The 15,054-nt window shown below is 37.4% G+C and overlaps 1 protein-coding gene across 2 annotated transcripts in view; it reads left to right on the forward strand.

Annotated features, from left to right (window-relative positions):
• The window catches only part of atad2b (ATPase family AAA domain containing 2B), a 133,737-nt gene that overhangs the window by 31,880 nt on the left and 86,803 nt on the right, over positions 1-15,054 (forward strand). For both annotated transcript variants that reach the window (XM_060853661.1, XM_060853667.1), the window contains exons 2-5: positions 3,728-3,894; positions 5,323-5,372; positions 9,047-9,200; positions 11,014-11,122. In XM_060853661.1, the coding sequence (XP_060709644.1) occupies positions 3,728-3,894; positions 5,323-5,372; positions 9,047-9,200; positions 11,014-11,122 (480 nt within the window). The remainder of the gene's footprint in view (positions 1-3,727; positions 3,895-5,322; positions 5,373-9,046; positions 9,201-11,013; positions 11,123-15,054) is intronic.

Consider the following 15,054-nt stretch of genomic DNA (forward strand, 5'->3'; position numbering starts at 1 on the left):
AATAACTGCAGCTTCATTTCATTCTGCAGTGTGAACTTGCAATTTTGATCTTGGATAGTGATGAGCAGTGTCCCCTCCAGTTTCTTTTGTTGTGCTCAGCCTATTTATTTTAATAGGTAATATCCCACTGAATCTTTTTTCTTTGTATGACTACTTAAATTTTGTGATGGTCTTGTGCTCAGCCTGTGTGGGAAAGTATGGATATGTAACCTTGAGTCACATTTGTAGTAGGATTGAGTAGAAAAAATGTCAGCCTCCTTCTTAACATTGAAAGGAATCAACTTATAGCACTGAAACAAACCCTTTGGTCCAAATCATCCACACTGATCCGACATCCCAATCTGACCTGATCAGATCGGTCAGTATTTAGCCTATATCCCTTCCTATTCAGACACCCATCCTTTTAAATGTTGTAATTGTACCCACCTCCACCCTCAATTGTTTTGTTAATTCTGTTTCACTCTCAAAAGACATTGTCTAATCTATTCCAGACATCCCAGGAAAGTCTTTTATGTTACTTCCTTTGTATAAAAATAATGTTAATACAAAATTCATGTACCTGCAATCTGTTAGCTAGGCAATTATATATTTAATATTACAATTGTTCTCTTGTGAGTATAAGAGAAAATACAGTTCTTTGTAAAACATATGGAATATGCACTCATAAGCATATGCAATGACCTTTAACCTGTAAAGTCTTTAGGGTCTTTTACAACACTGATACTTTCTTACAGTTGAAGTTATTTATTTATTCATCTAGTTTATTTTTTAGAGCCAACATAATTGTAGAGCACGAGACAAATTCAGGGTTCTTCTGGATTCTAATTGTTTTTGGAAAGTTTTAAAATTTATGAATATGGTTCATATAGAGCTAAATTTGAATAGTTCTCTTGAACTACTTTTTTTTTGGTCATTCATTTTGCAAGACCAAGTATGATACATGAATTTCACAGAATATACGCACAAAACAGTCCATTTGGTTCTGCCTTATAATGTAAAATCAGGGAATATCTGGTTTTCTGGCAAACACATATCCCTCAACATTTCAGTTGTAGGACCTGATCATACACATTGGCTACTTATAAATACAGGTTTTGTATCCTTTTTTATTTTTTCTCCTTTCCAGAGTAAGGCATTAATGTTGATTGTCAGTACATTTTAGAGTAGCACTCTCAATATTGGTAGATTTTTTTTTACTCATGGCATTCAGTATTACTTTGTCTCATATGACTTCAGGTCTTTGTTTGTAACCTATTCAACTCTAGGACAGTGATTCTTCTGGGATTTGGTAACCATTGCTCTTTCATTGCTGTATGGTGCATTTTCCTTTAAAGTAATTCTGGATCTAGCATGGTTTGGCGTTATGGTTGTGAAGAAAGAATTAGTAAATGGTGTTGTTTTGTACTTAAAATGCCACAGTATAATCAAAAAGCTATATTGCTTTTCTTATGACCAAATTGATAGACTTTGATACCTGAAATTGGCAATTTAAACACAAAATGCAGTAAAAAGTGTAGCATATGAAAGGGAGTAAAATTGAACAGGTTAGGGTAAAAATATTAACTACTTACACATGATCTTCTAGTAATGATAATGAATTAGCAATACTTCAAACACACACAAGAAGTGTATGTTGACCATTTGGCCCCTCAAGCCTTCTTCACTATTGAATAAGATCATGGGTGATCTGATTGTAACTTCAAATTCCACATAGCCCTGATAACCTTTCATTCATTGGCTTAACAGTAATCTATTCACCTCTGCCTCAAGACTGTTCGAAGACTTGTCTCCAACACTACTTCAGGCAGATAATTCCAAACACACTCCTCGGAGGAAATTTCATCTGTTTGTTGTTTTAACTGGGACGCACCTTATTTTTAAACAGTGAGCCACGAGATCAAGATTTTCCCACAAGAAGAAACATACTTTTCACATCTGCCCTACCTTAGTCCTTGGCATATGTTATTAACATTAACATATTTCATTCAAGTAGTCCTCGTACTCTTCTAAATGACCCTGGCCTGTCCAACCTTTCCTCATAAGGTGACCCATTCATTCCACATATTGGTCCAGTAACTTCCTTCAAGCTGCTTCCAACCCATTTGTAACCTTCCTTGAAGATCAGTACAGTACACACTACCTCATATGTGGTTTCACCAGTGAAGGTACTTGTCTTCGACTTTTAAAATCCAATTTAGACCTTACTGAATTATCATGTCTTGGGGTTGCATAATTCTATTTATATTTAGGTTTAAACTTTGGTATTTGTCTTGGTTTAATAATGATAAAGAAAATCGGGCTACTCTTGTATTTCTGTTTGAGGCTCCACATTCAGATCATCTGTTTGGATCAAACGGAATTCTGACTTTGTGGTTTTCATAAAATCTGCCTTTACACCAGCTTCATAGGTAGGGTCATATTGAATAAAAATCTTACATGAGACTGAAGAAAAGAATTGGAGGCATGAAGTCACCGGTGGAAATAATTTGTCTACAGCTTGCAAGCGATTTACTGAAAACAAGGTTCTTCAAACAGCATTGAAAGAAACAACTTGATGATTTGCTTTTGTAAGGCTGGTTGAAGGATAAAGGTTGACTTGGACAAATATCATCTCCTGTCCTCATTATAGCCTTTTCAAATATGGACAAAAGAATTGAATTCATGAGGTGAGGTGGGACTGACTGTCCTTGACATTGAGGCAACATTTGATCTAGTGGGGCATCAAGGAGCTCTAGCAAAACTAGTCAGTGGGAATTGGGGGGAAAACTCTGATGGTTGGAGTCATCCATGGCACAAAGGATGGTGGCTGTGGCCATCGAGGTCAGTTTGCTCAGTTCCAGATATCACCATGTAGGAGTTTCCCTTGTAGAAATTTTCAGTTAATCTATTCAAATATATTGTGATAAACCTCTAGAGCAGGTGGTACTTGAACCCAGACTATTTGGCTCAGAGATAGGGACACGGCCACTGCACCACAAGAGCCCTAGATCCTCAGGGTAGATATTTTCTAATCAACCTGCTCATGGTTATTATTTATATAGCTGTGCAGTAGGTTGGACTTGAACCGAGCTTTTTAATCCAGAGGTTGGGAAACAACCACTACACCATAAGAGCCCTTGTTCCTCAATATAATTTTAATTATTCTGTTCAGGGATGTTACAACACACCAGTTCAATGACTTTCCCTCCATCATTAGATCAGAAGAGGGGATGTTCTCTGACAATTGTGCAGTGTTCAGCTCCATTTGTGACTCCTCAGACACTTTAAGAAGGCTCTTGACAAAGTCCCACATAAGAGATTAATGTATAAAATTAAAGCATAATAGATAATGAGGGTTCCATTTATTCTATGTGTCAACACAGCTGGGGTCTGGGGTGCAACTTTGGACAAGACTTTACCTGTTAAAGAGAAATATATTAGTGATAGAATGCATATTGCTTCTGTACTTCCAATTACTTTTCTTAACTAATCATTTTGCATAGATTTCTCATTTTGGTTTTTTTGCTATCATATAACTTCATGCTTGTAAATTGCATTTGTCCTTCACTGGCAAATGTTGAAAAGGATGGGATTGGGATGGGAATTTCAACCATTCCTATACTTTTGTTGGCTGCAGGCATGAATATGTGAATTTAATAATTAGATGTAGACTTTTATTCTCCTCACCCATTAAAGTTTGGCAAACATTCTCTTAACTTTCTGAAAGCAAAATATTATCTTTTTACAGCAGGATGCTGGTAATGATGAAGCAAGTTTAAGTGACAGCCAGACGGAACCACCGGCAAAACTGAGGCGAAGGAATGCTGACCCAGTTTCGAGTGATCTTTCAACCGAGCGCAGTCCACATAACAGTGGTCCAGCAGAAGACTGGTGTAGCTCAACAAGGCAGTCCAGGTGAGAGGCATTCCTAACTCTCTGTATCCTCATGATTATCAGAAAACCTGAGAGGCCATCATAATATCAGTATGCTAAATTGTATAGTTTAAAGAGGAAGATTGTTTTTAACCTCGAAGTTCAAACTTGGACACAGGTGATAATAATTTGGTTCCTAATTCAGAACTAAACTCTAGTTCCTTCATTATATTTCCCTTCCATGCTTGAAAGCTTTTTTTGCTTCTCAGCTTTAATAACTCACTGGGATTGACAACCTTTGCCTTATATTTCTCTTGGCTTATTCTTTTATGGTTCTAGTACTCATTCTAAATTGTTTGTTTGCCAGTAGAAATACTGATTCACTATTTGCTTCCTTTTAAAAACTTGAATAGTTTTAATGATTTAAGTTAGATTAGATGTCCTCAAAATTTCTCTCCTGTGCTATTTTGAGGCCTGCCTTTATTGTTTATTTTTCATGATATTCAACTCTTTCTTCATTTATTATTTAAATAAGTCTATGTTTTATCTCTTTCATGACTTTTATATCTTTGTTATGATCAAATTATATTCAATTCTTCCAACTCATTGAAATGTACAAATTGCAGTATACATTTTCCTAATGAATGAACACTCTTTAAGGTGCCAGTAATAATAAATAATTACTGCTTTAAGTACGTATGTGGAATTTGTTTAATACATTTCAGCCACTCATCTAACTTCCATGCAAGTTGCTGTCGGTTAAAAGGAAACACAGCTGTACGCACTGTCAGCACTGATGAGTACCAGTGATAACCATAGCAACTGCAGCTGAATCTTCTGTATTGTTAGCATCACAAGCAAATTGTACTTACACTGCATAGTTGACATGATTTCTTTCTATAAAACCTCTCGCTTCTTCTTGGAGCCCGAATGTGAATTCAGTTGCCATTCTAATAAGCTCTTGTTAACCCCATCACAAGAGAATTAATAACACAGCAGATCTGCTACCAATTGACAAGTGGTGGAGACACATGCACGAGGGCTCTTGTGGTGCAGCGGTCATGTTCTTACCTCTGAGCCAGGAGACCCTGGTTCAAGTCCCACCGACTCCAGGAAGAAGTGTGTAATAACATCTTTGAACAGGTTGATTCAAAGTATTCAGGAGAAGGATGCAGAAATATAAACCAGCTCAGAAGTGGTTCAGAGACTGAAATATTGCTGGACTTGTTGTTTGTAAGTAAAATGAATACTGAAACCATTAAAGGGTGGAAGAGGTGCTTTCAATCTCCAGAGCAATTTATCAAAATTATTGTTACTTTTCATATTTTAATAGAAACTGGCTTAAACTGTATGCAGTTTTCATGAATATTTCAAGATATGTAGTGATATTCCCCTTAGTGTACTATTACCAATTCAGAATAAATCTTCCTTCCATACCATAATAATATTCTTATTTTGTAATTTTCTCAGGTTAACTACTCGCACTGGTGCTTCAATGCAAAATGGTCACAATAGTTTGGGTAAGTTGCTTATTTTCTAATGAAAGGCTGTATGAAAAAAGGAAGACCACTGTTTTAAATGGATATATTTCCAATTTAAACTTGGCTGCTTGAGCTGAAGGAAAACCAGACAAGAAAGAAGTGCTTTCTATAAGAATCAAGTGTAATCATGAGTTATGCAAGTAACAATCATAACTGCAGAATATAAACTCTTCTCCCTAACACATGGAGTTGAATTGTATTGCTCTGGCAACAGGCAAAACCCACGGGGTTTGAAATGATGTGTTTGATTATAGTGAAATTTTCTTCCTCACCTTTTACTGTGCTGTTGCTGCTGTTTACTTTTGTATTGATGTGCTGATCTATTTTTGAACATCACCTTTCTCTGGTGCCACATTGTACATCAGATTGCAAGAAATATGAACTGAGTGATTTGTGTCTCCCTGAAAGTCTATTTCTCTCTGCAGAGATGCTGCCTGATCTACTGAGTATTTCCAGCATTTTTAGTTTTATCACATTCACAACAAGATAGATGATCTAAAGGCAAAAATAGAGACAAATGGGTATAATTTAATTATCATTTCACAGTCATGGTCACATGGTGACCAGGATGCACATTTGAATATTCAACAATATCTGACATTTAGAAAGGACAGGCGTGAAGGAAAAGGAGGTGCAGTTGCACTGATTATACAAGATTGGATCAGTACATCAACAAGAGAGGATCTTAGATCCTAAGAATAGTGTTGAATTTATTTAGGTGAAAGGAAGAAATAGCAAGAGGCAGCAGAATTGAGGGTATTATTTATAGGCCACCAAATAGATTTAGATTTAGATTACTTACAGTGTGGAAACTGGCCCTTCGGCCCAACAAGTCCACACCAACCCACCGAAGCGTAACCCACCCATTCCCGTACATTTACCCCTTTACCTAACACTACGGGCAATTTAGCATGGCCAATTCACCCTACGTGCACATCTTTGTGACTGAGGGAGGAAACCGGAGCACCCAGAGGAAACCCACGCAGACACGGGGAGAGTGTGCAAACTCCACACGGTCAGTCGCCAGAGTCGGGAATTGAACCCAGGTCTCTGCTTGCCACTGTGCTGCCCACTAATTGAGCAGGCATTGGTATTAATCATGAAATGAGAGAAGTATGTAGCGTGAGCAGCACCATTATCTTGGGTGACTTTAATCTGCATTTGGATTAGGTAAACTAATTGAGCACAATAGCTTCATCCACAATCTGAGCTACAAATCTTGTCAAGAACACTGTGATGACTGTTAAGGCTGGTTTTCCAGAGTAGCTTGTCGAGGAGCCAACCAGAAAAAAAAAAGTGCTATTTTAAATCTAGTATTACGGATCAAGGGCTGATTAATAATATTGTAAAAGAATCTTCCAGTTTGAATGGTTACAGTCTGATAGAATTTTACATTATGTTTGAAAATGAGGTCATTCATTCTGAAGCAAGGGTGTTAAATTTGAAGAACAGAAATTACAGGAGGTATGAGGCACAAATTGATTGAAATGGTTTGGGAAAATGCATTAAAAGATATGTGGCTAATGGACAGTCTTTGAAGAATTTTGCATGACTTCCAGCAACTGGGCATTCTTTCAAGGCGCAAAAACACAAAAGTCGTAAAATGCAGGTATCAAAGGAAGTTCAGGATTTTTAAAAAAAGTTTAAACAAAACCCAATAAAATGGCTATAAATAATAGCAATTCTGAGGATTTGGAGGTTCATAGAATGTGCAAAAGGATGACCAAGAAATTGATATTGTAAGCGTGAATAGAATATAAGTATGATCTCGGAAAAACTTAAGAATGGACTGTAAAAGGTACCATAAATATATAACAAGGTGATGTTTGACAAAAAGCCTTCAATCCATTACTAATTAAAAATCTATCTATCTCACCCTTAAATTTACTTATTGTCACAGCATCCACAATGGTCTGGAGTAGTGAATTCCATGGAATCACAACCCTTTGAGAGAAGTATTTTCTCTTCATCTCTGTTGTTAATCTACTGTCACTTTTACAAGAAGTACGACCTCTTGTTCTAGATTGCCCCACATGAGGGAACATTTCTATGTCTACTTTGTCAATCCCCTTTAGCATATTAAGTATCTCAATTAGATCTCTTCTCATTCTTCCAGACTCCAGAGAGTATAAGTCTAAACTATTCAATCTCTCTCCATCTTCATCCCTTATCTCAGGAATCAATCTAAAGAATCTTCTCTGAGCTGCTTCCAGTGCAACTACATCCCTGCTCAAGGGGACTAAAATTGTATACAGTATTCCAGGTGTGGTCTCAGTTGCAGCAACAGTTCTCTACTTTTATACTCTGTTCATTTGAGCAATAAATGCCAAAATTTCATTTACCTTAAGGCCTGTTGGAGCTGCACACTAAAAGACCTGGTTGTCTGTGTTGACAAGTCACAGCTGTAGCTACATTTTAGCCTTTCATCTGTTAGGGAGACTAATGGATTATTGGCCTTTATTGCAAGAAGATTTGAATAATGAAGTCTTGCTCAATTGTATTAGAGGTTGGTTAGATAGCATTTGTCCTATTGTGTGCAGTTTTGACTTCCTTATCTTGCTTATCTTCCTTATCTTCCAATATCCAAAGTATTGCTGTAGAGGTTGTGTGACACAGATTCACCAGGATTGCAGAACTGTCTGATAACGAAACATTGGGCCTGCATTTGCTAGAGTTTTGAAGAATCAGAAGTGATCTCATTGAAACTTACAAAATACTAAAAGAGCTAGATAGTATAGATGCAGGCAACGCATTTATGTAGACTGGCGAGTCTAGAACCAGGGATGCCCCAATGTCTGAGAAGTTTTATTTATTCAGAGTTGTGAACCTCTGGAATTCTCCGTCACAGAGGGCGGTGAAAGCTCTGTTTTTGAGAATATCTAAGGTAGGGATTGACAGCTTTCTGATTTGCTGAGAGGACGGTACAGAGTTATGGGTAAATGACTGATCAACTGCAGTTGTATTGAAAGGCGGTGCAGGCTTAATGTGTTGAATAGACTATTCCTGTTCATATTTGTAACTTACTTTTTAGAGAAGAAAACCCAGCTACGTTCTGTTGTTGAAATAACCTATGGGGGTTGTTGAGTTTACAAATAGCTCGATCAAGTAGCCGAATATACATAGGACGATTATAGATCAATAAGTTTCTTTTGACTTATTTAGACCATTTTCTAATATGGAATGCCTAGTCTTAACCTGGTCCTGTCACCCATGTCAAGGGGCATTAAGAGTCAGCTGTGCACCGTAGGACTGGAGTCGAGTGGTATAAGTGTCTAGTTTCCTTTGCCAAATGACATTAGTAAACCAGCTAGTTTTTTTTTAATGATGATCCTGTGGCTTCCTTGATAATTTTAGCTGGTGCCAACTCTGACAAATTATCAGTTTTTACTGAAATTACTTTCACAACTTATCATGCTATGATTTCAGCTTCTGAGCTCTGAATTGCATGTCTAGCACCACAGCCACAAAACTTGTATGCTTTTAGGAAAAAATGTGCAGAAGGAATGCCATGCAACTTGCAATTTCATTTAAAACATATATTTGCAACAGACTGCAAGCTGCCTTTCAACAGCATCACATATCTGTATATTAAGCACAGCTACTTCAAAACATGTAAATCAACTAATAACTGATGGTGATCCTTTGCTAAAAAGTTCTCAGAAATCCTGGAAGCCGACGTGAAAGCCAAGAGGATGGGGACCATTCTCACATGAATGGTGACTCAGAAGTTAGAAGAAGTGGTCGAGCAAGGAGGAATAAATTTGAAACTCTCAACCAAAGCCTCTTGTTTGATCAGCTCGTAAACAGGTATTGTGTTTGTACTGTAGTTCCATTATAATGAAGTACCATTTAAGGTATCTTCCTCTCTTCTTTAGCTCTTACAGTGTGCAGTGGGTTCAACCCTGATTAATATATAAAATCAGAGATTTCACTTTATTTAATAAATCAGTTAATTGCTTTTTTGTCACAAGAAGGTGTCAAGAAAAAAATCAAGAAGGCAAAGATTAGAAGGAAAGGTAGCCAGCGCTGCACTTCTGTGCTTTCATGCAGTTGAAAGAAGACACTGGTAGATCATCTGGCTGCACATTTGGCTTTGAAAAAATTTGTAGTGAAATACCTTAAATAAATTTGATTTGGTTTCCATATCTTGGCACACTGTATATAGTACTTCCATATGGTGTACAAATAATTATAACAATTTTCTATATGGTGAATGCTTAATCTCTGGTTTCATATTAGATTATGAGCAGAGTTTGGCTACTTTAAGGGGTATTAAAGGATGATATGTACTTGAGACTGGAGTCAAATGATACAGGTTTATCATTTCCTTTGTTGGAGGACATTCATAAGCCAGTTAGTTTTAATGACAGCAAATGGCTTCCAATGCTTTTTTCTCTAGAATCAGTTGACAGATGGCTAGATTTTATTGAATTCACATTCACAGATTTCATTTCTTGAACTTCAGATTTCTTGCTGACCACCATAACCACACAACTTGTATACATCCAGGCGCAAACAACGTGAAAGATTACGGCATAACTTTTAATTCCCCAATTCCAGTTATAGTATGTTGGTGTGAAGGTGTTCAGGCTTCCAGGCTTTGAAATCATCTACCTTTTAAAGTTCTTTAGTTCGTGAATCAATTTGTAATTCAGCTCTCCAGCTTTGTTACTTAAGTCCCAAGCATAAGTCAAATACCTGCACAGCCTTGACATTGGGTACTTAGAGTCATACAGGTGTACAGCACGAACAGACCCTTCGGTTCAATGCATCCATGCTGACCAGAAATCCTCAATTAATCTAGTCTCATTTGTCAGCATTTCACCCATATCCCTCTAAACTCTTCCTATTCATATAGCCATACAGATGCATTTTAAATGTTGTAATTGTACCAGCCCTCCTCCATTTCCTCTGGCAGCTTGTTCCAAACACATACCACCCTCTGCGTGAAAAAATTGGTCCTTAGGTCCCTTTTAAATCTTTCTCCTCTCGCCTTAAATGTATGCCCTTCAGTTTTGGACTCTTCCATCCCAGGGAAAAGACCTATTTAGCCTGTTCATGCCCCCATAGTTTTATAAACCTCTGTAAGGTTATCCCACACTGAAAATGTGTTGCTGGTTAAAGCACAGCAGGTCAGGCAGCATCCGAGGAACAGGGAATTCGACGTTTCGGGAAAAAGCCCTTCATCAGGAATAATGAAGGGCTTTTGCCCGAAACGTCGAATTCCCTGTTCCTCGGATGCTGCCTGACCTGCTGTGCTTTAACCAGCAACACATTTTCAGCTCTGATCTCCAGCATCTGCAGACCTCACTTTTTACTCGAAGATTATCCCACAGCCTCTGATGGTCCAGGGGAAAGAGCTCCAGCCTGTTAAGCGCCTCCCTATACCTCAAACCCTGGTAACATCCTTGTAAATCTTTTCTGAATCCTTTCAAGTTTTACAACATCCTTCCTATAGCAAGGAGACCAGAATTGTGACCAGAACTTGTCATCACCAAACTCCTATTCCTCACACTTGGCTTAATCATTTCCTTAATCTTGTTTTATTTTGTGCATAATAGACAGGGGCACATTTTGAAATCATTAATTTTATACGTTTATTTGTACTATGTGAATCCAGTACTGCTGAAGCTGTACTGCAAGAAATGGATAATATCACCAGTAACATTAGACAGAACAGAAGACCGGGCGAAGTGGAGCGTCTCAGGATGTGGACAGATACAGAGTTCGTGAGTATATGTTCTTTTGTTAAGGAGAATTCTGAAGATGTAGCTTTTTGCTTAAAAAAAAAACAATAATTATGATTTTAAGATTGCCAGACTAATGTAGGTTTTGAATCCTTAAAGCAGGTGGTGAGCACAGAATGGAGAAAAATGAGTGCATGGAAAATGGGAGTTTTCTTTTGAAAAGCATGTTGTAAATTGCAAATGGATCACATAATACCTCTTAAAATAAGTGACAATTTTTCACCAGCTTTTGTTATTTCTGCATTCTATTTGTTTACAGTGTTGCTTTCTCATGGGTTTTCAGTCCGATTTTTTAATGCAGCTCAGATTATGAGGATTGCAGTGCAGGATGGACGGCAAGTTACAAAAATACTGCTGATAGGTTTAAAGTTTTTTTTATTATATATCTCTCCTGATTGTTTAGTGCATAGGCTAAAGGGATATCAAGCTGTGCATGGCAGAAATGTGAGGTTTGATCCTTAGTTAATGCTGAATTAGCACACAGTATGGATCACAACTGACTTCCACATTTGTGGGCTAGTGAGGGAGTGGAGGGGTAGGTGAGAGAAAGAAAATTGAAAATAAATTACCAAATACCTGCTGAAAACAACATGATGCTCAATGACATTATTGAATTCAAATGTGATGATTTGTAGCCCAGTAGTTTACTGACACTTATAACCTGGAGCCATGCCATTTTACATGGTTCAGTCCTGCATGAACTAGAATCAGTGCTTTTTGTTCGGTCTGTGCAGGTTTTTTTAAATGCATGATCATGTTGTCTAATTGATTTGCATAACTAAGATTAATTTCTAAACATCTTTCTGGTTTTATCAGGATAATACAGGGCATGATTCCTCTGTTTCTTAAATAACCTGAATGAAGCTAATTGCAAAAAACACGATATCCTGAAGAACATATTTGAAAATTTAATTTTAATAGCTTATATTGACTTCTGAATCTTTTTCAAAAATCAGTAGTGACTTGCTTTTTCATACTAAGTTCTGCTTGATAACATTTTAACCCCATTGGCTAATGTAATCAATGTTAAATGAAAACTATAGCATGCAAATGATTGTGATAATATGAATTAATATTTTTTGTTTTGAGAGATTTTTGCTCTTTACACAGCTTAACACTGGCAAACTCTCTGAAGTATTTGACAAAATTTATCAGAATGAAGCACAATGACTATTGCATGTCGATATTTGCATATACATGTATGGGGAAAAAAGAAGTTACTTCAGAACTGCAAATTATTTTGATGATACTTAAAAGTGCCAGTATGTTCAGGCAGGAGAATTCTCTTCCTTCACATCTATCTTTGGTATTAGTGGGAAGAGATGAAAACCCTTGTTATCTTCCTCATGGGCTCTTTCCTTCTCATCCTGACTAGTAATCGTAGTTAAGTCAGAAGTTAATTTTTTTTTCAGTGACAAGATTTAGAAATAATTTGGAGAAGCATCTGAGTGTTTCCAGCTTTCTGTTTTGGATTTTCTAAGCGTAATGGTTTTCAAGAGGGGTTGAAGACTTGACAATTCCAAATTAAGTAAAATTAACATTGCTGAATTACTTAGTTGTTGATTTGTTTTATCTTTGCTTGCTAACATTTAAATTATGATGTTGTGATATTTGGTCACACTTTTACTGAAAAGCTGTGACACTACATGAAAAGGAAATACTTGTCATTAACTGTAAACCTTTAGTTCATAGACATGTCTATTGAAATTAAAAAAAAAACATTTTTTATTATTTAAGTGCTGAGGGTGTTGTACTTAAGTGCATGCATTATATGAAATAAGTTAAATCAGCTTTTAGCACAGATTAAAATTGGCAGGTAAGTTGTGGTCATAACCACAGAAGAGAGGCTGCAAGCGGATCAGGGCTGGGAATAAATAACCAAGGATACACATCCTATCAAAGGGATAGGCAGATGGGCAGAGGAGGTGGGATTACCTTGTTAGTAAGAAATGAAATTAAATTGAAAGGGACAGATAGTGTTGAGAAGACAGGAATGCTGTAGAAGGATTTAGGACAGTCTAAAAGAGTGGGCAAAGGAATGGCAGATGGAATACAATGTGGAAAAGTGTGAGGTTATGCACTTTGCTTAGAAGAATACAGGTGCAGACTTTTCTAAATTGGGAAAAACTTCAAAAATTTGATGTGTAAAGGGACTTGGTAGTCATAGTTTAGGATTCTCTCATGGTTAACATGGCGGTGCAGTTGGCAGTTAAGTCAAGTACAGTTTCAACAAGGCTAGAATACAAGAGCAGAGATGTCCGACTGAGGCTGTGTAAGGCTCTGGTCAAACCACATTTAGAATTTTGAAAGCAATTTTGGGCCCTGCTTTCGAAAGAAAGACGTGCTGGTATTGGAGGGTGTTCAGAGAAGGTTTACAAAAAAGACATCCCGGGATGAAGGGCTTGTCATATGAGGAGTAATTGAGGACTCTGGGTCTGTACTTAATGGAGTTTAGAAGGATGAGGGGAGATCTTATTGAAACACTCAGAATACAGAGAGGCCTGGATAGAGTGGATGTGGAGAAGATGTTGCCAAAGGTAGGAGAGACTAGAACCTGAACGTCGATCCTCAGAGTGAAGGGATGATCCTTTAGAACTGAAGTGAGGAATTTCTTCAGCCAGAGGATAGTTAATCTGTGGAACTCTGCTACCCAAGGTTATGGAGGCCAAGTCATTGGGTCAGGTAGATAAGTCTTAACTAATAAGGGGATCCGGAGTTATGGAGAGAAGGCAGCAGAATGATGAGGTTAAGCAACATGTCAGCCATGATCAATTGGCAGAGAAAACATGAATATTCTAATTCTGCTTGGATATCTTGTGCTATTTTGGCTGCTTGGCTATTTTGCAAGGCTTTTTAAAGTCACCCACGCCGTATTGATGAAGTTGCATGCAGGCTTGACTGGGGAAGAAGGGCAAGTTTACTTTCCGAAGGAACATAATGAATCAGATGGGTCTTTACAGAAATGTGTGATAGCTCATGCTCACAATGACTGAGACTAGTTATCAATTTCAGAATTATTTGTTGAATTTTAGATTCCACTAGTTTCTTTGGTTTACCTTGAGTTCCACGTATTGATTTAACATAGCTTTTTCTTAAGTTAATCATTTATTTGTAATCTTAGACAATGGATATATTCTAGAATCTTAATTTTTTGTCTTAAAATTTGCCAATTAATAGGCTTGTCAAGCAGGTTAATTGGGATCTTTTCTACAATGCGGCAATTTTTAAATGAGTGTGAGTTTTGCATCACACCAGTTCTTTTGGGGTTCACCTGGGAGTTTTGGTGAGAACTCATGATCTCATGACAGATTTCCCTCAATTTTCTTTGTTTAGATTAAATTGATGTATTAATGTTAATTATTTGTTCCAATAGTGCTGTATTACAATTTGACGTTGATAACCGGAAGACTCAAAGTTACGGAGTCATACAGGATGGAAACAGACCCTTCAGTCCAATTGGTCCGTGCTGACCAGACTTCCTAATCTGACCGTGTCTCATTTACCAGCATATATCCCTCTAAACCCTTCCTATTCACATACTCATCTAGATGTCTTTTAAATGTTGTAATTGTAGCTGTCTTCACCACTTTCTGGCTGCTTGTTCTGTACATGCAACACCCTCTGCGTGGAAAAGTTATCCCTCAGATTCTTTTTAAGTCTTCCTCTCACCTTAAACCTATGCCCTCTACTTTTGCCCCCCCCCCACACTACGGAAAAAAAAACTTTGGCTGTTCAGTTTATCCATGTCCCTCATGATTTTGTAAACATCTGTAAGGTCTAGGGGAAAAGAGCCTCAGTTTATTTGCCTCTGCCTCTAACTCAAACCCTCATGTCCTGGCAACATCCTTGTAAGTCTTTTCTGCATCCTCTCAAATATAACAACATCCTTTCATTCTTCCTTCCTACAAAAGAGC

The sequence above is a fragment of the Hemiscyllium ocellatum genome, chromosome 3 (assembly GCF_020745735.1).
Source record: "Hemiscyllium ocellatum isolate sHemOce1 chromosome 3, sHemOce1.pat.X.cur, whole genome shotgun sequence".
NCBI lineage: Eukaryota > Metazoa > Chordata > Chondrichthyes > Orectolobiformes > Hemiscylliidae > Hemiscyllium > Hemiscyllium ocellatum.